The following is a 24,503-nucleotide window of genomic DNA, read 5'->3' on the forward strand; positions in this document are numbered from 1 at the left end:
AATCATCATTTGAAAAAGGCATAAAAAAAAACAGAACGAATGCCTTTCTCTCACAATTTCCCTTTTTCGTCCTCAGTAGATTTGGCTGCTTCGCTACTTTTTGGACTGGATTTTTTTTTAATGTTTTTTGAATGTGTGTCCTGGCAAACTTCCAAACGTCATGCTTTTTGCGAGTTTTAATTGAAACATTTTTTTTCCACCAACTGTGATTTCCTTCGCAACTGTAGCTTTAATTGTATTAGCTCAGATTCATGTTGAATTGCTACGTGCTCAGAATACTAGAGGCTAAAAATTCAACGAACCAGAAGCATCTCTTTGCATTAGCATAATCGTTGAGTATACATATTCTAAGGAATATATATACATATACATGTATATATATGTGTATTTGTAGGATTGTTTGTGGTACGTCTGGATAATTTCTAAGACTATTTAATGCTCCATTGGTTCGCTCAGCTTAAATAAACAGATTGTTGTTGTAATTGCTTTTTTCCCCAAAATTCAATTATCGATTGTCCACCAACTCGTAAGAGAAGCAAGCCACAGCAGGGACAAAAATATTTCTGCAACCATCAATGTCAATGGCCAACAACAAGCAAATTAAAAAAAAAATATAAAATAAATATTTAAAAATAGCATCAAACAACAAGCAAAAAAAAAAAAATTGGAAAATCAAATATAAATAAATTACATCAAACCCCCAAAGAAGAATTTAAATATAAACACAAATATACATTAAACAAATGTTTACATTTTATTTTCAACCAACAGTTTAAGTTAAATGTGATGAAATTTTTTGTCAATTATTCTTTTGTGCTTTTAATTTAAGTAAGCAATCATTAAAATGTGCTATATTTTGAAATCCTTTTCATTCTGCCAAATCCTTCTTTCAAACATACTTATTTATTTATATATGTATATGTGTAAATAAATCTATTCAGCAATGTGTTGCCTTTTGAGCTATCTTCAAATGTTTGTATACAATTTATTTGCATTTCAACTTTTTGCCATTTGGGGCCCAAAAAAAAAAAAAAGAATTTTTGAAAAAGCTGGCAAAAAGGCGAACGTTAAATGTCAACATTTGGCATAAATTGCAATGCGAATTTTCTCTCTCTCTCTCTGTCTCTCTCTCTCTAACTGTCTCTTTTTCTTATTTGGCATTGATGTTTGATGGTTGACGCCGTTGACTGGCTTAGGGGTCCGACGGGCCGATTGATTGATTGATAGCTAGTTGGTTTTTTCGTTTGAAATGTTGCTTCTCGCTTAACTTGCTGAGTGTTTGGCATAGATTGACATTTCATTTGCAGTTCAATTGGCGAAACCCCAAAGACCATCGCGCCACCTATGCCACCGCACAGACTCGCATTGCCGCGCAGAGCAACAGTTACAATATACATTTTAGTCGTGGACGTTTCCTCTTTCTTTTTTTCTCTTTCTGCTTTTTTTTTTTATTTACTTTCACTTTTACGACTTTTAGTCTTAAAGTGTTTATTTTGTTTTACGGCTCTCTACAAATTCGCTTTTCGGCTCGTCTTGTGGCACGTGTCATTTGTGTTGCCTACTTTCCAGGGCCAATGTGCGCGTATTACGTATACGCAGCATGGCTCCTAGCCCCAAAAACGTTTTATTGCCCGGCTTGCGAGGCGTGCTAATTTATACGTTAGGAAAATGAGAAGAGTGTGGGGATCTTAATTTAATACCCCAAGGCTGAATGGTTCATAAAAACACAATTTTAATCACAATTTTTGTGCTTACTCGTTGGGATTTAGCTGTGTGCGTATGAGTATGTATGTGTAGAGTCTGAGTCTGAGACTGTGTGTGTGTGTGTGTACACGGCTATTTGGTCATAGGCAAATAACTAAATGTCTGACCTACATAAGCCAACCGTTAGCTATGAGAATGCAATAAGAATTTTGATTTCTGACTTTTGACACCACTGCGTATGCGCAATCTTTGACATTTGGCAACTTTAAACACTTTAAGCCGCATCTAAGAAGACTTGCCAGCAAAGTTTTATTTCATTTTAATATTTTCCTCAATTTTTTATATTGTTTTTTGTGTCTTTTTTTTTAGAAAGTTTTTGCTAGCAAAAGTTTCTCTTCGAGGAAAAGTTGGCAGCACTGCAACAATAACAAAATGCAGCAAGTTTAGAGAAAGTCCCCCCACCTTTAACCCTATTCGTTTCCCTCACTCTCTTTTCGCGCTCTCTCTCTGTCTCTTTTTCTATGATTCTTTCTCCTTCTATTGCCCACCTGGGCAAGAACATGCAATTAAAATTACGTGCCGCAGTCGCGTTTTACTTATTGTCTAGGCAAACAAAATTCAAACAACTTCCGCCGTTGCCATCGCCGTTGTCACCTAAGCCGAAAAACTTTTGCCAACGCTGCACATTTTCATAATGCACAATTTCGGCTTAATTCCCATTCTCTATGCCAGCGCTTCATTTCAATTGTGGTAATTTAATTGAAAAACAAATTCAATTTCATAGTCAACTTTAGCAGAAAGTTTTAGAGTTCTTTTTACATACATATATCCATTTTAAAAGCAATGGATGACGGATAGCTGACTACAAATTAAGTCTCTCTTTTTGCAATGCAAATCAAAACTTTTCCACGAAACGAGCGTAATTGATTGCTATTGGGGCTCAAAGTGCAAAAATACCGATACTGACACTATTAAGTCATCGTTCTTGCACTCTCTCAGTAGTAAGTAGCTGTCTTGCTATTTTCATTTGCCTGCCGAAACTCAATTAATTAATCTTTTTCTCCTGTTGCTCTCGATTGGCCAGTCTCTGGAGCAGAGCCAGGAGCCTGCTTAACTTAAACTGCACTCAATCGATTTATATGCAACTCACTCACATGTAATGTGCATTTTAATTAAAAACAAAAAGGCACTTCTCCTTCCGGATCCCCGAAGACCACCAAGCAAGAACTGCGAGCTCGACACACTTACCTGAGGCGGAAACCGCCTTCGTTTGTTACATTTGGCTACCGGTGGCAATACCTTTGTCAAGGCATTGCCTACCTTGACATGCAGCATCGTAGAGTTTGCAATTTTAAACCCAAATTGAATTATGTCGTTCGTTGTCGCTTGAGTCAGTGTCACTGTCGTCCTCGTTTTCGTTCTCGTTTTTGTTGCCGTTGTCGTTGCTTTTCGTTGTCCTTGTTGTTGTCAGTGGTTTGGCGGCACAACGCCCTCAAAAGGCAAGGCAACAGTAACCTTTTTTTCTCTGGCCCATCGCCTATGGCACAAAAGTTGTCGATTCGCATATTTCATGATGCTTTAATCACCAGAAGTTTAAATTATAAACTCATAACAATTCACAAAATTTTCAACTTAAGGTGTCTACTTTTTAACTATAAGTCATTTCAGGAATTTCCCACTTTGTAGGCACACAATTATTTGAAATCAAGTAATTTATGACATCAAAATCTTACACTGAAGCAGAAAATCAATTACGTTTTCAGTTAGTTAATTAACACCGTTACTATAGCTTACCTTGTTGCCGTTGTTAGTAAGCAAAACCCACATGGGATTAAAAAGCTTTAGCAACAGTTTGAAACGGAAATCGGCAAACCTCTTTCAACTAAAACATCTAATCATCTAAAATCACTTAAAGATTGTTCTCTTTAGGTTGCACTTAAAGATTGTTGTCTTTAGATTGCAGTTATATTATTGTTGCATATTTAATTTAAAAGTTGCATTAATTTTAAATCACCCTCAGAATTTAAAATCATGTTATTCTGTTGCCTTCGTTTTTTCACCAATGATGTTTTTGACATTTTATTTGATTCAATTAAATTATTTATGCAAATATGAATAATTATGCAAAATCACGTAAAATAATTCAAAGGGTAAAGACCATTTAGTTCATCTAAGCCAACTAAATCAAATTAAGCATAAACAGATGCTCATTGTGTTCATGATAATTATTATGATGTCTAAAACATAAAATAAACAACAAAAATGGGAAAAAACTGTGAGAAAAATAAAACTAAAAACCAACATTAATTTAAACATTTTTGGTTTTTACACTTTTGAATTATTTGCATTTATTTGTTGAGGCGTGAATATACTTTGACACTGGCAACACCTACCGTTTTTCTCGTTTTTTTACTGTTTTTGATTAGACCGCATTTCCATGTTTTAATTAAATGTTCAATATTTTGGTAGTCAACCTAAAGTGGGCCTAAAGTACCCCTGAAATGGAACAATAACAAATGCGAATATTGTATAATGCACAACTGTTCAAATGTTATTTCTTTATTGTTATGCATGATTTTCCAATTAAATTCTGTATCGCTGTGGCCCTAAAAACCCCAAAGTCTTCCCCCGTTTCACACACTTTCGTTGCCCCTTTGCAGGGGCAGTGGCCAGTCTGCTGATGACAGCTGCCAAGCGGTCGAACGACTCAACATCCCTTCCCTTGCCAGGCACCAACATTCCCTATCACCGCCCCATAACCGACTAGGGCTACAGGGCAAACAATGCAGGCGTGAACATAAATTTCAAGCTTCAGTGAATGTCCCTCACCTTACCAGAATGTACATACAGCATCCCACTAGCATTTCGCCCTTACTCGAGCAGAATCGAGCACAGTTCTTCACTTCTCATTCCTGGTATTGCTAAGGGCTGAGGGATGAGGGGTGAGAGTTGAGGGTTTTCCTATGTTATGGCTAAAAGTGCCAAAGTTTATTATTAAATTATGTTGGCAAATAAAACTGAAGAAGAAAAATCAATTTTCGGAAGTTTTGTGACAATGAACGGCAAGCAAACTCCTCTTTACTACTCTGTCTCTTTCACTCTTACGTTGTTTCTGCTGTTTCTCTCACTCTTTCTCTCGCTCTCTTTCTCTTTTTGCGTGTGTGTGCGTGTGAATGAACCCAACTAATCAAATTAAGTTTATTTTTAAAAAATTTCACTTAGCCAAACAATTCGAAGCTCGCTCGCTCTCTCAATTCAACCCTTTTTGACCCCACAAAAAACAAAAATTCGATGCTGGTAATCGAATATTTTTGGTCTTAACCAAAAACTCGTTAACAGTGCTTGCTGGGACTTGCTGGTTCAAGCCCCAAATAGAACTGTGAGAGCAAGCTGTATAGGAAAATAAAAAATCGATTGTCGTCGATTCCGTATACATGTAGGATGTATGTGCATATACTTACCGATACAGAGATACAAACCATTCAAAATATAAATTTTTTATGGGCCCAAAAATAGCGTGCAGCAGCTAAAAGAGAAATGCTGAAATGGTGCTGCCTTCTGCCTGCTGGCTCGTTGTTGAATAGGCAAATCCTGACAGAAGCAAATGCTGGACAGCTTTCTTTATAGAATTACTTCTGGCGCAATAAGTTTTCCAACTGAACGAACCGTTGATGGAGCAGCAGCAGTAGCAGCCGCAGCAGGCACACTGACGTTCTCTATGGCACTCCAGTTTCATTCATCGATTCGCCTTTTGCCCTGAACCAACTAGTGCAAAACCTACCGACCATAGCCTGCTTCTCCTTCTGCACTTGTACATCCTGGTCGTGTTCCCTTCAATCGCCATTCGGTTTTGTTTGGACCCGACTCTGACTATGACTCTTTTGCTCAGTTAACTAACTATTAAGCGTCCTCTCAAGTCACCTGCATTTCGCGATTGCAGCTGTTGCTCTGCCACCAAGTGCCACTCATTGGAACCTGAGAACAGAATGCGGCTGGACCGCAACTCTGTCTCCTCTATGGTTTCTATTGGCATTGATGTCAATGGCAGGGATGATTAATTACATTTAATTGAAAGCGATCCCTTAGTAGGTGGTATTAGAGTGCCTCTCGTCTGTCCCTTTGTTTGCGCTAATTGCCTATTAAGCTGCAACAATTTTTAAAGCGTTTATTTTCATTTTCATTTACATTAGCATAGGCTTAGATACAAGTCCCTGCTTTTGACTTTTGGGCTTTCATTAATTGGCCTGGCCTAGTGAATGAATTTTCTTTGCTGCTGGACAGCTTTCCAATCTCCCATTCCCCCTTTATCTGCATTCTGTTTCTCTCTTCCATTGCCATTGTGTGTGTGTGTGGGTGAATGTTAACTGAAAGTTTTATTCGTCTGATATAAATCATGATGCTATTTTCATTCTTTTTCCTTTGTATTCTTTTCTTCTGTCTCTGCCATTTTCTTTCCTTATTTAACCATTAATCAAGGTTGAGGCCTCAAGCTGCTCAATTTGTTTGAACTTTTTTCTTGAGCCTAATTTGCTCAATACAAATCATCATTTTTGATGTGATTAAGGAGACAACTTTATTTAACTTAACTTTACTTAACTTAACTTATAACCAATAAAATAAATATTGACCGAATCATTTAATTTCACTCATGCAAAACTATTGGAAAATTATAAATTTTTTGTGCAACAATTAGTATCATTAAAAAGTTATTAGCCCAACTTTCTGTTAAACGAAAAACGCCATTAAACAAAAATAGAAATTATAGCTAAAGGCACTTTAAACTTTTTGCAACCAAAATATAAAAAACTTAAATGACGGTCTTCCAATTTTATTTCAAGTGGCTCCATTAAAATTATATGCACAGCAGTTCATCTCTAGTTATGGCCGGTCGCACTCACTCACTTAACCGCTCACTCACCCACTAACTTGGCGAACTGCTGACATAGATTCCACTGAGAAATACTGCGCCAGTTTTTTTTTTTTTCCTTTTTCTTAACGTTGGCTGAGCAATGAAAAGTTAAATGCGGATGAAATGTTTTCCGTTTTCATCTCACCTTATTTTGGCGTTTCCATCAGTCAGCTAGTCGGTCAAGCATTTTGTTTATGTTAAATTTGTTCTACTTTTCTTTTGTTTGTTTGATATGTATGTCCGTGGACCATTTTTCTGTTTGCCTTTATTGTGGCTGCTGCAATGTAAACAATGCCTCCGATTCAGGCTTTGACCTTGGGCCTGAGTAATTGCCGGGAGCAACGTGATGCAGGATGCATGGACACGCCCGCAACCATCAAAACTATGGACAAACACTCGTTCATCCGCTTTTGAGGCCAGTATTGCAAATACATCTCCCCTTTTCAGGGTAAACAGTTGCTTTTATGCATAAAGCAAACAATAAGAATCGTTTGAGCTTAAACTGTTTTCGCATGGAAGTGCGAGAGGGTGGTTTGAATTCATTCTCTAAAAGTAATAAAACTTAATACCTAAAACTTAGTCAGTTTCTTAAAGATCTCTGAATGTGATGTCTTTTTTACATCTAAAAACCACAAACTGTTAATTAACATTAAAAACTTGAAAAGTAATTTTGAGAACATTTTTGGAATTGTCGTAATTGAATTGAGTTAATCTAAGCTCTTCGAAATTTGAATGAAAATGGCTGCCTTAGAGCCTGAGAGAGAAGAAAAGTTTAATAATACAATCCCCAAGATTATTTAAACTTTGGCATGCCCAAAGCTAACTGTATCTTTTGGTTAATGTATATTAACTAATCGAAATTTTGAACCCGCTGCCAATATTGGACAATTGAAAGCACTGCGACATTAGCTTTGGCATTCAAACTGACAGCTGGCTTAAGTGTATTATGCGCTAAAACTGTCATGGCTTTTGTGACATTTTTTTTTCTCGTTCGTGGCATCAATGTAAAATGAAGACAGAGAAATGTTTGCTCCGTTAGTTGGAATCGCCAACCATAGGGCCAGAAGCATGGCCTTTTATTTTCTCTTCACCAAAACTTTGGACATGAAATTGTGAAATGTCAAAAATTCTGTCATATACATATATGTATTCCAGCATAGTACCTCAACAGCTAAAACAGAGGGAAAAAGGGGTAAATATGAGAATTGTTTAATGGCCTCAGAATTGACACAAAAGTTGACACATTCCCCCAAAGCTAAACTGCACTGAATTGAAACGAGTTGAACTAACTTATATTGAGTTAAGCTTTTTTTTTTTGTATTGTATTGCACAGAGTCTTAGAGGATATCCTCCCCAGAGCTGAGCTCCATTTTGCGCAATATTCGGTTTATAGTGAACACACACACACACAAACTCAGATACATATGTATATTGTGTATGTGTATACAGAAATGCCAAGCATAGACATTGCAATGTTGCATTTTTATATCAAACGAAGCGAACTGCATGGCTGGTGCCTGCTGTTGATATTGCCATGCTGTCTATCTCCGTCTGTGCCATTAGTGCAAATGTCAATAAGAATGCAGGCAGGATATATGCAGGATAACCATACAGGATGCCCATGTAGAATTCATTGCGAAATATGTCGACTTTATGCTTTTAGTTGAAAACTGTTGAAGAGAAACAGAGAGACCTTGGAATGAATATTGCTGGCGAAATTGAAGACAGCATGAAACATATCAGAAAACTTTTTAAATGTTAATTAAACCAAATGTCAAGCTTATCATTAACATATCACTCAAATCCACTCAAGTATACAGACACACACGCACACACACACACACATTTCCCGACCATATGCCATGAAGAATATTATAGATAACTTTGATTTTACTAACTAGTTTTGTATGTGTATATGTATGTATATGTACCTTAGCGTTGGCAAACTTTATAACTTAAGGAAACTGTGAATTATGGAGGCACTCTCTTCTTTAGATTTATAAGGAAAAACATATATAAAGAATTGATCAATGTGTAAATACCATAATGATTGTGTATTATCCTGCAAAAATATTGGCTAGAATACCAAAGAAAACAAATGACATCTATATATTAATCAAATACGAAGTCAAGGATGGGCCAGAAACTATCAAATAACTTGAATATTATGAAATCAATTAGAAAGGCATATAAGAAGTTCAAACTGAATCTATAATAGTTATTTGATAGTTTCATCCTTCACAAGGAGAATATTGCAAAATATCTCAACAAATTATAGATTAATATTTAAGCAAAAGCAAAACCTATTAAATAAAAATAACAATAATGTCATGCAAATAGTATATGAAAATATCTATATATATATATGTATGTACATGTATATGTAGTTAGTTGTGCATGTATTTTGATGTATGTATGAAAGTATCTAACCACCCAACTAAGGCTCTTTTGTACCTTCTTGCTCTACCACACTTTCGAATTTAATAAATCAAATAACATAATAAAAAAAAATCCCCTGAAATAAAAGAAACCAAATTGTTAAGTAAACTTTAAGAAAAATCAAATCATTATTAAATAAATGCATATAGCAAATTGAACGAAATGTCTGATAATGGCAATGTTTTAGCAACAACAACAACAACAAGAACAAAATAAAATAAATGAAAACTGCATCACCTAAAAGCAATGCAAAAAGTAAAAGAGTTAAATAAACAATTGTCACATCTTAAACGATAGTTGAAAGATAAGAAAAAGGAAAAAAATAAATAAATAAACAAACTATGCTGAAAGCATTTAATAGTTTAAATTGACACTAAATTCATATGTAAATTCTAGAATAAAAATATATTTGTAGTTGGAAATTGTAGTTTATTGTTGCTGTCTAATACAAGTATTCACACATACATTAAATCAGTCGAATAAAATCGACAAAATATAGAACAATATACATAAATGTCTCTGTATGCAAATTGACAAAGAAACTATTCTTAAACAAAACTAAAAACAAAAAAAAGTTAAGAAGAAAACTATACATAGTTTAGTTGTAATTGTCTGTGTATGTGTATAACTAGATCAACAACAAAAACATCAATTACTTTAACAACAACAACTACAACAATTATCAACTAACTAACTGTTGTTTATAAAGTAAACTCTAATCTAATTTAGATTCTTTTCTTTTCTTTTTTTCACAAGATTGATTTTATTTCGTTTAATATTTTCTGTATATTGATACACAAAAGAAAAAAAAGAGAAAACTATTAATTAAGTTACAAAAATAAAAACTAAAGACATAAAGAACTTATAACTAGCAAAAAAACAGAAAACAAAAAAGACAAGAATATTTAAATAAAATACTGAATTTATTGATAAGCAAAAATTGCAATTGGGTTTTTAGTTCAATTGATACAATTTCGGCAGCAGGTAAGTTGTCAAGTTGTTGTGTGGGTCAGGTAATTTAATTAAATAATTTCACTTTGCCCAAAAATATCGCAATTCTCTCTTCCATATCTTTTAAAATTCAATAGAGTCTGTCCACATTTCAACATGTCACTGTCATGTGCTAGAAAGTAGACAACCCGTCGTGAGAAAAAAAAATACAAAGTTAAAATTGGGTTATCCCAGTTTTTTGTAAAACGACACTGAAATACTCTCTTAACTTTGATTGCTTCTATTCACTCAAGAACTAACTAATTTAGAAATGGAAAAAATACATCTACATATATCTTTAACTGAATTTGATACTAACATTTCAGTGAGTTTTCCTGATGTTATTCATACAGTCTACACCCTGACCTAAAACACGAAATTACCTGGTCACAACTTAAACAAAACCAGCACAATCCTTCGCCATATAAAGTCACAGGAATTATTTGCTTGGTTCAAAATCCTGTCTACATGGTAGATCTATAACTAACAAAGTGCAGAGGTTTTCTTGAAAACTCTTGTTATAGAATTTTGATCGCTTTCTATGTAGTTTAATGATATTAGCTTTAAATATAGACGTAGTCGTACAACGCTCAGTACGAACAAGTGGCCCATATGACACCAGGCCCGGGCCTGTTACGAATGACCCTAAGTAAAGTTAATGTTACAACCTCTACCCACTCCGACCTAAGGGCATAGGCGTATTACATATATAAACATAAATTAAACTAAAGAAATAGAAAATATTAAATGTAATGAGATAATAGGTTACATATAAAAGAAAACAGGATAGGTATAAATAAAGATGATTACAACTAATTACGAGCGAGGAATGACAAGATCGCAGTTTTAATACCCGGAAGCGATGTTTCGGAACCGATAACGTGCCAAAGTCTGTTGTAGTCACTACATAGTATACGAAAAGGTTCATGCAGAGAATAGTTAGTTGTGCAAGTGGGAAGTATAAGCGGTGTGAAATTGCGGGTCCTTCTAGATGGAACAGAAATGTTAATTTGGCTCAACAGCTCGGAAGAGTCAATCTCACCATTCAAAAGTTTGTAAAGAAAAGTTACACCAAGCATTGTTCTACGATTAGTTAAAGAAGGAAGGTTAATTAACTGAAGTCGACTAGAATAAGATGGAAGTTGTACAGTTGGATCCCAGCGCAAATCACGAAGGGCAAAGAGTAAAAACTGTTTTTGTACAGATTCTAATTTGTTTTGATAAAACTCATATTGAGGAGACCAAACACAAGATCCATATTCTAATATGGGGCGGACTAAAGAAGTAAAAAGTATTTTGGTAATATATGGATCCTTGAACTCCTTCGACCAGCGCTTCATAAAGCCAAGAACACTCTTAGCCCTACTAACAGTAGTCGATATATGCTGATTAAAACTAAGTTTGTGGTCGATTAAGATCCCCAAATCTTTTACAACCAGGGAAGTATTATTAATTTTTTCTAACGGGAAATTATTTAAAAAGTAACTCGTTAATTGGGGAGAACCTCTATAAAAAGACATAACTTTGCACTTAGAACAGTTTAGAGATAACAAGTTAGTCCTACACCACCCCTGAAAAGCATTCAGGTCAGCTTGCAAGGTATGACATGAGAGAGAGTCTACGATGCGATTAGCGATTTTTACATCATCGGCATACATAAGAACTCTGGAATTTAAAAGAACGGTGGGGAGATCATTAATAAAAATGGTAAATAATAATGGGCCAAGGTGACTGCCCTGTGGGACTCCCGATTCAACACAAATGATCTTAGAAAGAGAGGACCTAAAAAGAACCCTCTGCCTCCTATTGCTTAGATATTGTAAAATCCAAGCAAGCAGAGCATCCGGAAAGCCAACTAAATTCAGCTTATGTAATAGTAAGGCATGGTTTACCGAATCGAAAGCCTTACTGAAATCCGTATATATAACATCAGTTTGCTTTTGTTTCTTAAAACCTTGGATTACAAAAGATGTAAACTGTAAAAGGTTAGTTGTGGTAGACCTATTCTTGACAAACCCATGCTGGTATGGCGAAAAAATAGATTTACAGAAATGCTGTATTTGAGACGTCATAATTTTCTCAAACAGTTTAGGTATCGCTGACAATTTAGAAATTCCTCTGTAATTAGTGACGTCGGATTTATTACCACATTTGTGAAGAGGTAAAATGAACGAATCCTTCCATATAGTTGGAAACTCGGACAGTGTAACGGACAACTCAAAAAGCTTAAGTAAAGGCGAGCACAATGACTCCGCACAGAACCTCAGGACACAAGCGGGAATACCGTCTGGGCCCGGTGAGTATACCGGCTTAATCGTCATTAGTTCCTTAGCTACCGAACTTTGCGTTATAATAGGATTAAGAATACAGTTGGATTTCGTTATAGGATATGGATATATCTGGCTAGAGTTGTACTTAGTAGATATGTACGTAGTCGAGAAGAAGTTAGCAAATAAATTAGAAATAGATTGATCAGAAGAGGCCGAATCATTATTAAAAACTGCAAACGATGGAAGGGAGACAGAATTTCGCTTTGAGTTAACGAAACTATAGAACTCTTTAGGATTTTCGGAGAATTGCAACTTGCAACGTTGTAAGTAATTATTATAGCATTTAGAATTAGAAACAATAAAATTCGATTTAGCAACCAAGTAACGAGACAGATCCGATGATAGACCCGTGACTTTATATTTTTTGTAATACCTAGACTTAAGATTCTTCAGTTTTGACAGCCCCCGCGTAAACCATGGTGATTTTTGCGTCACCACAGGAGACACTAGGGGTACACAGTCATTAAAAGATTGCATTAAAGAAACTATCACCTTTAACGAACTTAAATCACAATATTCATTATATATGTATGAATGTACTTATTATTTATATACCTATCTATTATTCACCTTAATAATAGATAGATTTCTCTTTTATCTAATCCTATCACTATTGCATAAATTGTAAAAGTTTTTGGTTGGTTTTAGGTTTGCAAAATAACTGACTAAATCATAATGCCCACGTCCTGAAAAGATGAAAATAGTAATTCTTATTCCTTTTTTTTTAGATTTTTCAAGGTTACTTGTTTTTAATTTTCATTTGGAGTATTTTTTTCAGCATGTGCGAAGAATTTCGACTTCATTAAAAAAAATTGATTTTTTTTCTGGAATTCAATTTCAAATGCTCGAACACACGCCTGTCTAACGATGCACATATAAAAAGGAAGAGAAAAAAAAAAACCAAAAAACCAGCAAAACCAACAAACAAACAGCAGAACATAGACAAAGTCAAGGAGAGCGAATGAAAAGGATATACATAGACAGACAGAAACAGAGAGAGTGAGTGCGATGGAAAGAGAAAAGCGCACTCTCAGGCATTGACTGGCTGAAGTTTTAATTTCCGTTTTCTGCGGTCGCCAGCAGAAAATCGCAAAAAAAGAGAAAAAAAAATCGTACTAAAATATAAATATGTACAGCATGTTTGCCATATTTACGAACGAGTATATATACTTAATAGTGGCTTGTACACACATGACAAGTACATATTTCCATGATGTCAGACAGCGGATGTAATTTTGACTGCTTATATGGAAATATTTACAACAAAAAAAAATCGTCCGTAAGTTGCCACACAACAATAACACGAAATGTTGAAGAAAAAATTAAATAAATATTCAATTACTTATTTGAATTTGCTTTTCATTCATAAAGGCCATAAAGCAATCCAAATATGAATTTGTATAGATGAATATAATAGATGGAATATGGTGGGGGGTATCCTTATATCTGCATGTGTGCCTATATATACAAATTTCTATACGATTCTCATACTACTGGTTGTAGAAGAAAAAAATATATATAAAAAAAACCAAATAAAAAATAGATGAACTTGCCTTCCTTTATGTCTTGTGTGCTTTTAGCATAGATACCCACATATACATCCACACACACAAACACAAACACAAACGGTAGATATGGGAAGTAAGTAATATTGTGCGGCAGCCAAATAAAACGCACAAATAACCGCAGGGAAGGCAACCGAACATTAAAATGAGCAAAAATTCTAACAAAAAACCAGATGGCCAAGCCTAACTTTATCGATGCCGAAGCACCTGTACTCTTTCTAAATGTCTTGTTTGAGAGCATATTTTACAATATTCATCAAATATTTCCGAAAAATCAAGGTACTACGAAAAAATTCAAACATATTCACACATACCCTTCCAAATGGAAAAAACAAGGGGGAAGATATTCGCGATGTTTTGCATAAAAATGCCTTTCGTTAATAGGCAAAAGAAACGATCCAATTTTTATCCGATTTTAATAAAAAATATGTCATTCGACGAGAATTTCAATTCACTTTCTGTCGTAATTCAATGAAAAAAGTACTTTAGTACAAATTAGTGTCGCAATGGCCTCGCCCAAAGGACCAACAAAATCCGTACAAATGTAGAATTTTAATGGGCTCCAAATCGAATGTTGTGGCTAAATTAAAAATTTGTGTTATGCAGTTAGTTTTGCTAGATCTACAACTTTTTCAAAGAGTTCATACTTTTTTCTGTCATATTAATTTAGATTTTTTTCTTAAGATAAACTTACTAATCATAAATAAAATCTAATTTAAATCATTATTTGTATACATATTTTATATAATTCACTTTTCTCTCTCCTCTCTAAAATAAAGTTTGCCTAACAAACTTCTAAGCAAAATTTCCCTAGCTGATTGAAAGGGTATCAAAAAGAAAACCTAAGCATTAGTAGGCATCAGTAGGTTGGTTTTTTTTTTCGTATGCAGAGACCCCAAATTCAAGCAACATTATAATCCAGTATGGAAAATTTTTGAGATTAGAGATTTAACCAATCTGCAAGTCTGCAAAAAAAAAAAAATAACAACTCTTTCTATGCCAAAAACCAATTATTTTTAATACATCCATACATCTCAGCCTGATATGAATGTAACAAGCTTAATGTAGGCTGATTAGCAATCAACAAAGAAGTCAAAAAGGTTTAATTTTAAAAGTTTGCCAACCAAAAGGGTCATATAGTCAAATGAGTATTTAACCTAGTCAGCAATTTAGCTTTGTGATATGAGCTTAAGAAACCTAAAAAGAAAATTTTCATGTACACAACAAAAAAATTTTCCATTTCCACTTTAATTGGTAAACTGTTTGAGTTAAATTTCATTTACCATTTTGGCCTACTTCTAAAAATTCTTAGCAATGCAAAATAGTTTCTAATCGACTCAAATTTACGTTTCTAAATGATTTCAACCACAGCAGCTGGCAATGGTAACTGGTTACATTTTGAGGCTATTTTAGACTTTTAAATGCAGAAATAGGTCAATGACAAAAATTCAACTACAAGAAAATCAGCACTATGTACAGACAAATATACATACAAATATGTATATGTATATGTCTGTATGTACTTGAACCAATCAAATAAGCTGACAACATTGTATGCTGGCTTTAGCATTTCAAGATTTATGTATAAGCAAACCTTTGACTATAGTTGATGTTGCTCTTTTTGCTGTTGCTGCTGCTGCTGCTGATGCTACTGGTCTGCTTGGTTCTATTCCTGTTCTTATTGCTGTGAATGATTTGGCAGCATATTTCAAACGCATTTAATGGCAATGCTCATTTGTCTGACAGTAGCCAGCAGCAAAGAAGAATCAAGAAATGCTTCACCAAACATAGAATATACAACACTAGTGTAGAGTGTCAGTGGGTGCAAGTGGCAAGACCACAAAGAACCCTGTATAAGGATTGTGGCAGACCTGAGTAAACAAGAGGGAGTAGCAAAGGGAACGAGAGAACGAGTGAAAGATAGAGTACTACTGCTTGTTCCTGTGGCGTATACGTAACATGACCATTTAAACAACTATTTCAGTTGGCATTGACCAAAAAATAAAAAGCATTGCAACACCATGCACTGAGTCAGACTCACTTGCTCTATCTATCTCACTGGGCAATTACTTATGTGCATTCTATTTATTATTATTTGTCTGCAAATATTTGTTTTTTCTTCACTAAGACTTTCTTTTTATTATGATTGCCAAAGCTATAGCCGAGAGAAATTAGTTTTCTCAGCATTTTCTCACCCAACTTTTGCCCTCTCTCACTGTTTTGTTTCCTTTTTTTGTGTTGTATATTGTTTATCCAATGGATTTATTAAGCTAGTGGTGTTGCTTTGAGGGCATATCACACACTTTTGCAATTTGGGTTTCTCTTTCACAGAGAATATACAGCCAAATACAAACACTTAGACAGATGTATATATATGTACATACATAGATACGCACACAAAGGAGATTTATATGCAACTATTCTAATTGCTGGATGTTTGGCTTAGCTTTTGGCACAGTGCTTGGCATTTATGTATTTTGAGGCCAGACATTAATTTGCCAGAGCAATTAAATTGTGTACATCCTAGGGCACAATATTTTGTGGCCAATATGCTTACATAAATGTGGTAAAAGCTAAATTCTCTGTTTATCAGCAAAGTATTTTGACTTTGCCACCAGAGAGATCTCGACAAACAAAGCTTACCAAATTGTTAATAATTCGCTTTTCAATTACACTTTCCATCTTTATCTATTGGCGAACAAAATGTGACAATAAATTACAAGTGCAAGAGCATAACTTGACACCACGACCACAACCACAAAACCATTATGAAATAGCGTCAATTTTTACACGTTCATGGGGTAGCCTGATAAATGAAAATATTTATGCTAACTACGACAATGTATGATGGCATATATGATCTATACACTGAGACTTAGTTACTCTTTAAAGTTAAATTTGAACTTTGGTTAACTTTTATAAAATCTTTAACCTTAACCTTTCGGCGAACTCACAAGGAAACTCGAAAGGTGATCGTTCTCTGCTTGGCATATTAAGAGCAACATAAGCAAAATGATCTGGAAAAAACCAATTTGGTGATTTAAATTTTTATCTAGCAAACTTGGCAATATTTAATATTTATGTATTAATTTAGTTACTTGGATAAACAAAAGTTTTGTAGTGCTCCTTTAATTTGAAACTAGCTTATTAGCAGAAAAGCAAATCTGCCATTTTGACTGTCCAATAAATCTACAACAAGAAGGGACAGTGTATATATTTTTTTTTGGGCCTGGGTCTGGTTATGCATAATTTATGGCAAAATGGTCACCACTTTGCCACAACAAATCGGCAAACACTCGCTATCGGGTCATGACAACAATGACCGTAAAGAAAATAACCAAAAAATTTGCTGGATCTATGCACAATTTTGTTTTGCTATTTTGCATTGTGGTCAAAGCCGAAGGCTCACAATCGCACACGACCGAATTCTGGCAGTTTACCCACCTACCAAAACACCCCCATTCCAATCCTATGCGTCGATTTTTTGACTAGCCATCAGGCTATAGAGTGTTTCACAAAATGCCGCACTAATTTGAATCCAATTAAATTGGTTAGTCATGGAAGCACGTTTTTGTGGTGCAACATTTTGATGAAAATTTTCAGTCACCATTTTACTGGGCCACTTCACAATTTTGTTGTACCTACATGGACAAATTTGATTAGATGCGTTTCAAGCACGAAAAGCTGCTAATCATCGAAATTAATGCGCGAAATTTAATTAAAAATATACGAAATCACGTTAAGCCCAGCGTATGGCAAAGTCATGGGCGTAATATTGAACCTTATCAAAAAGGAGAAGCCCCATTACAATTGTTTGTAGATGAGACTACATCTACTACGCTCGTGTGTTTGTTTTGTGTGTGCTGGATGGGATGTAAAAGCTTTGGGTGTTAAGCCTCTTACAACTTGGGAGGCAAGTGAGTATCTAAAAAACAAAAAAAAACAAGCATCCGATGCGATAAATTTTTACTTTGCGCTGAAATTGTTTTGCGTTTTAAAATAGCTGAAGTGGAATGACCTTCTTTGTGGTCCGCAACAGCCAACAGTGGACACGAGCAGACATTGCAATTAACCTTCATTTTCTGTGTTGTGTTATTTTTTGGCACTTATCCCAGACACTTCAGCCGTGCATCTTCATATTTTTGTTTTGGTATCTTGTCGAGGCAACGACTTTGTGGTTGATTAGTTAAGGTCATGTCCATTATTCAAGGGTTCATGATGGTTCAGAAAGAACAAGAAATAAATCTATAAAAAAAATAGTTATCTATGTGTTTTTAAAATTATATTTCAAAAATGTATGTATGTATGTACAATATAATAATGAAATCATTCATTCAATTCATTTTATTTGTAGAACTAACACACACAAAATAAATCTGGAAAGGTTTTTTATTTTTTTTTTTTTACAAATAATTTGGGATTTTTACACACTATCGCGAAATTCTTACTCGTTTGCTGCTAAAAGAAAACTAAAATATGCCAAATGTCAATTTTCTTTTCGACATTGTCGTCACACGTTTATTGTGTCCCAACGAGAAATTCGAAAATCCCGAAAAATGCCAAGTAAATGTCGTATTTAACAGACAATCCATTCCGATCACCTCGAGTCGCATCAATGTGCATGATTTTAATGCCGCTCGACGTTTAGAATTCGCATCGGATCCGGAAACGTTACGCCAGGGCCTAGAGAAAGCTGGAATGCCGCTTTTGGTTCGATATGGAGGAAATCTAATTGGCAATGGGAAACTGATCTTTCCTGAGATTGTGTTGAATAAAATAGATATCGGTATGAATGATCTAATGCATGCAGATACATGTGAATTAAAGCGCAATGACCAGAAGGTTGGAATTGTTGAGCTACTTTGCCGCATAACCATCAAATGTGATGAAATGGTGTCTGGGTAAGAATTAAACTACTATCTACTGCAAAGCTTACTGACTTAATCAATCTACAGATCGGATGAGCGTCCGAAAACTTGTGCCGATTTAAATAGTGTCATCAACAAACAAGATATTATGTTTCTTATGAGCACTGCCGATCCGTGTGCTAAGCACCAGGAGCTCTGCAATAATGTATCTGAATCCGAAGAGGGTGATGCACGTCTTCGTTTGGATATTGATCGTTATCGTAGCATGAATTCAAGAGTAGATCCATCAACTATCGAGGAACCAGAGCCAGAGGTTATTTCATGCAATGTGTTGAGAAAAGTTACCGATCACTATGTGGATGTGATTGATTCAGTGGCTAAAAAAATCAAAGACCTCGAGCCATCATTTTCGCCAAGTCGTGAGCCAGCAATAACACGTCCCAGCAATGAAATGGGAGACATGCCAAGCAATTTTGCAGGTGCCGATTGTACTATACCCATTCCCGTAGGTGACATGGAAAAGCAAGGCATACGCTTTTGCCCAGTCTGTCTATATTCCATGTCGTGGCTGCCCAAATATGCCTGCTGTCCGAATTGTGGAGCCAAACCCATGCCTGTGGTCAAAGAAAGTTCAAGAACAAAATTAACGGCTAGCAAGATCCTGGATGAGGTGCTAGTTAAGCCACAGGCTACTCTGGGAGCAGAGGACTTTTGTGTTGATCCTTGCAAAGTCAAACTGAACGAAGAATGTCCCGATGAGGCCAAAGATACTTGTTCAGCTACGCGTTGTACTTGCAAAGGTGGTAAAATATGTGCCCATTGTCGTATACGTAAACTCTGTGAGGATATCTTTGCCAAAAAAGGCGACACAAACCCACACTGCCCCATTGTAGAGCCGGAATCGGATGAAGATTTCTGCGTGATTGCCGAGACTGAAACAGATTGTCGTCCCTATTTGGTAAGGGTATTCTCAGAGCTTCGAGATCTTTACCAGATTAATGACAACAAAAAAGCCATGGAACATCAGACACGCTGCACTCAATCCCTGATGACGATGAAATCGAAAAGGTCCATTGCAGCCAAACTATTGAGTAAGAGCGGGAAAGCTGCCTCAATGGGAGCCCTAACCGACAAGAATTATGCTGGTGTGCCGACTAAGTTGGGTCACAAGACGTGTATGAATCAAAATAGAACCGTGTCTCGCCGTCACGGCTGGAACTGGACATCAAGTCCACAGGCCCGTAGACATGGCTGGCGTCCGGGTGCCATTGCGCGACCCACAAGCAATGTTATGAAGTTCTTTCTCGATCACGAGACTCGAAAATCCGTGTACAATGTGTGCCAAAAGGTGTTGGACCAAGATATGCAAAGAACTAGAGGTCATCAGCCTGTTCTTAGTGTGTCCAAAAAAAATGGAGAAACCTTTATAACACTGCGACCGCTTCAAACTCTTGGTATCGAGCAGCATCCAATTGTGTTCAAGATTGTCAAAAGTGACCTGGCCAAGGCATTACGTGAGATAGGGCGTTCTCTGAAGGATAAGGGCTTTGCCAAGTGTTCATGCCACCAAACTCTTAGACTCTGCACTTGTCGCAGTGACCAGGACAAGCAAAATCTAAATCGTGCTTTGATCAAGGAGTGTAAAAAACATCAGATGCCCCCATGCGCTGACCAATTGGTTCTCACCGATACTAGTGAAAGTGAATTGGAGTTCAATTTCGAAATCACACCGCCGGCGGGCACAAAGAAACCCATAAAAAGATCCAAGTCCCGTGTTGTCAATCGAAGTACACAGACAAACAAGACCGATCGCAATATTAAGCCCCAATATCCTATTGATCAAAGTCCGTATTATCGCACCTTCGACTGTGCTGTAGGTGATCGCTATATGGGCACAGCCTTTGGTGCTCTTACGGAGAATGTCTTTGAAGATGGTGTATTTGGATATCGAGGTGGCGGACAGCATGGGCAACCACCTGCACCTAAGAATCAGAAAATTTGGGGCCCCCAGCCGGGAGCTCCACTACGTATTAAGAATAAGAAAGCCTGGAAAGACATGTCCCCGAGTATCCTAAACAAAATGCGCAAATTGAAGAAAAAGTAGATATTAAGTTTTAGATTTTAAGCCAAGTTTCCAAGCTTGTAAGATTAAACCAAATCCCTGACAGTGAAAGAGCTTGGATTGACGTCCTTCCAAGTTATATGCTAAATAAGCAGAAGTTAATATATGAAAATAAAACTCTGTATTTTATTCAAATTTCTGTTCTTTTAATTCCGTCTTTGAGTTCTTATTTCTTATCAATCAGGTACACGGGCGAAATTTGTAATCTATTGAGGGATCCGCACAAAAATTTCTATAAATAAGGCTTAAGCTATTATGATATAAATAAGAACACATTTCAAGATCAAATTTCCTTTTAACCCATGGCTAAATATCAGGGTCAGTTGTAGAGCCTGAAGGGCTCTGATTACCAGAGACGGAACAATTAGTTGTTCAGATCTGATTAGATTCATGACATTCTGATTAGAACATGGCCAGCTGTTTTTTGTTTTTTTTTTTTTTGGTAAAACAATCTTTCTTTTTGTTTAATGTCACAGTTGTCTTTATGTTTTAGTTCTACAGAAAACACATTTTATTTTGAGTTCATGTTAGTGTACACTTCACACTCGAGTTCTTTTCACATATTTGCAAAATTTCCAATTTTAGGAAAACTAAATATTTTTTAATATTTGCATGCAAACCAGTAAATCAAAGTGAAGTGAAAAGTACACACACACGCACACCCACCCACTCATAAATAATGCCGCCAAAAGATAATTCAGGAAAAGTTAGTGCAATGCCAAGCGCAACCAGTCAAAAGGCTCCGCCAACTTTTCTCTTTGATATGATTATAAACCAATTGATATTACCCAATGAAAAAATCGACGACCCCAATAGATTGACTGTGGAGGGAAAATTCAATTCGATGCCAGTCAAAATGACATCCAGTCGCATAAATGTTACAGACTTTGTGAATCAAAGATCCATGGAGTTTGTAACGGCTGCAGACAAATTGCGTAAATCTCTGGAAGACCAAGGCATGAGCATAAGTGTTCTCTACAATAATCGAGCTATATGCACAGGGCATATAGTATTCCCGTCCAATTATATCGATCGCATTGATGAGGGTATGTCGGATCTGATGCATGAAGATTGGTGTGAATTGGAGAAAAATAGTGCGGTTGCGGGCAAAATGAAGTTTATTTGTCGTTTAATCATCAAATGCGATGACCCAGATGGGTACGTACTACGGAAGCGAATTCTATTCAGTAAAATAATCTAGAAATTTTAAATTTTCACAGGCTCGATGGCAGTTGTGCTCGTGATATTGACAAAAGCATTCATCCCAAGGATATCTTCTTTGTCATGGGCCAGCCTCAGGTCTGTGAGATTCCATCAAATCCCTGCTTAGATGTCCTTGAGCCGGAAGAGGGTGATGAACGTCTCAAACTGGATTTGGACCGATATCGCAGTGTTTCTGCAGGCAGAGTTAACACAAATGACTTGATGTTGGACCAGCCTGCATTTAGTGCTGCTTGCTATGATCTAAAGGTGGGTGAAGCAAGCATTTAACATTTAACCTACTAATTTTAATATATTTTTTTAGAAATTAGTCACTGAATATGGACAGATTATTGACTCTGTTGCCAAAAATACAGCAGAGGTTTCAACTGCTCCACAGCCTTGTGTAGGCCGACCTGATGCTCCAATGGAAATGGATGTGCCACAAATGCCTACAATGCCTACAATGCCCAGCTTTGTTTATTACACGGAACAAAAAACTATTCCTGACTTCCCCATTGATGGTAATCTGGCGGAAACCAAGCCCATTCGCTTCTGTCCCGTATGCCTGACTAGTATGTCCTGGTTACCGAAATACGCATGCTGTCCGCATTGTGGAATAAAGCCCTTGCCTGTGGTTGAAGAAAGACTTAAAGAAAAGAAGCCTACGGCAGATCAGATTCTTTTAGAGTATCTGGGAAAACCATCGGATGGCAGCATTAATGACCTGTGTATGGATGCCTGCCAAAAGGCCATGAAGTCCAAAATTGAGGGAAGTAGCCAGGACGATTGCCCACCGTGCAGATGTAAATGCAAAGCGAATAAAATGTGTGCCCACTGTCGTATACGTAAAGTCTGTGCTGATATCTTTCAAAGTAATAAGGGTGATGTTGAAAAATGTCCAAAAGTGGAACCCAAAGATAATGAAGATTTCTGTATATTGAGTGATAGCGCCAACGATTGCAGACCATACCTAGCACGAGTATTTTCAGAACTACGTATGTTATACGATATAAATGACAAAAATAGAGCTTCCGAATATGAGGATGCATGTGGGCAAAGAAAAAAGTCCGCCAGCAAAATCGATGGCAAAGCAAGAAAGGATGGTGGACAGGATGTTCAGCATATTCCGGCCGTGAGTCAACCAAACGGCACGAGCATCAATAGCGAACGCCATAAAAACTGTCTCAGTCAGCATGGAGCCGTATCCCGAAATCATGGCTGGGCCTGGCCAAAGACATTCGCGGCCCGAAAGCTCGGCTGGCGACCTGGTGCCGTACGAAAACCGATCAAGAAAATAATGGAATACTTCTTGGAGTCGGCGGTCAACGAATTGGATGAACTGGATGTGGAAAACGAGCCTCCGGAACCTGTGCTTAATGTCTGCAAGAAGGACGGCGCCATTTTCATAACATTACGACCACTTTCCACATTGGGGATGATCCAAAAACCCATTACATTTCGAGTGGTCAAGAGTGATTTGGCAGTGGCACTAAGTGAGATCAAGGCCGAATTAAAAGAGAAGGGTTTCCGGAAGTGCACCTGTCACAAGTCGGTAATGATGTGCCTGTGCCGCAGTGTTCGAGAGAAAAAGGACTTGGAGCGTGCCATAAACAAGGAGTGCAAACAACGAAGGATGCAATCTTGTGCCGAGCATTTGATCCTTACCGATACCAGTGAAAGTGAAATGGAGTACGATTTTAATGTGACACCACCGGCGGGCAATCGACAAGTCGCAATGCCACGGAAACCTCGCACCACCAATAATGGCACACAGTACAGTAAAAAGGATTTACAGTCAATACCAACAAAATATCCAGTTATTACGAGTCCCTATTATCGTGCCTTTGACTGTGCCACTTTTGGTCGCTATAAAGCCAAGGAAGTACCACGTAAGAAGGCCAAAACGGTTGCTCTTCCACAGAAAAAGGAGGCCAAAACGGGTGTGAAACGTGGTCTTTAATCGAACTATTTGATTTTTGAAGATTATCAAACATATTGGGATGCGTATCGAAACATATTCCGGATCTGGTTAAATAGGCCAATAAGGGTTTTTCATTAGGCGCCTTTCATCTATTTTGATATGCTTAATATAGTTTGAGTTTTGTTTCGCATCAATCACATTGCATCGAAAGCATCTCAACGCCAAAATCGAAATATAGTATGGAAGCACTCCTAATGATAAAATCTGGCGCTGGCAACGAAATCTATTTCGATACGGATCCTTAATTAATGATAATTCTCTCGCTATTGTCTTACATATCATGTGATTTTTTGGATTTCAACAAGAGTCTTTCGATAGTTATTCATTAGTTTCGAAATTGTTTTTTTGTTTATGTTTTTTTTTTCAACAAATCATTAGAAAAATGTAAAAAA

The 24,503-nt window shown here is 36.5% G+C and overlaps 2 protein-coding genes across 2 annotated transcripts; both read left to right on the forward strand.

Moving 5' to 3' along the window:
• Positions 1 to 18,300: 18,300 nt before the first annotated feature.
• LOC6647379 lies at positions 18,301 to 21,062 on the forward strand. Its single transcript, XM_023178588.2, has 2 exons — positions 18,301 to 18,838; positions 18,893 to 21,062. The coding sequence occupies exons 1-2, from the start codon at positions 18,414 to 18,416 to the stop codon at positions 20,907 to 20,909; spliced, it is 2,442 nt and encodes an 813-aa protein (XP_023034356.1). The 5' UTR covers positions 18,301 to 18,413; the 3' UTR covers positions 20,910 to 21,062.
• Positions 21,063 to 21,417: 355 nt separating this feature from the next.
• On the forward strand, positions 21,418 to 24,439 carry LOC6647463. The gene is made up of 3 exons (XM_002070640.4): positions 21,418 to 22,085; positions 22,148 to 22,397; positions 22,453 to 24,439. Exons 1-3 carry the CDS (start codon positions 21,607 to 21,609, stop codon positions 24,088 to 24,090), a joined length of 2,367 nt encoding a protein of 788 aa, XP_002070676.2. The 5' UTR covers positions 21,418 to 21,606; the 3' UTR covers positions 24,091 to 24,439.
• The last annotated feature ends 64 nt before the right edge of the window (positions 24,440 to 24,503 follow it).

The sequence above is a fragment of the Drosophila willistoni genome, chromosome 3R (genome assembly GCF_018902025.1).
Source record: "Drosophila willistoni isolate 14030-0811.24 chromosome 3R, UCI_dwil_1.1, whole genome shotgun sequence".
Taxonomy (NCBI): domain Eukaryota; kingdom Metazoa; phylum Arthropoda; class Insecta; order Diptera; family Drosophilidae; genus Drosophila; species Drosophila willistoni.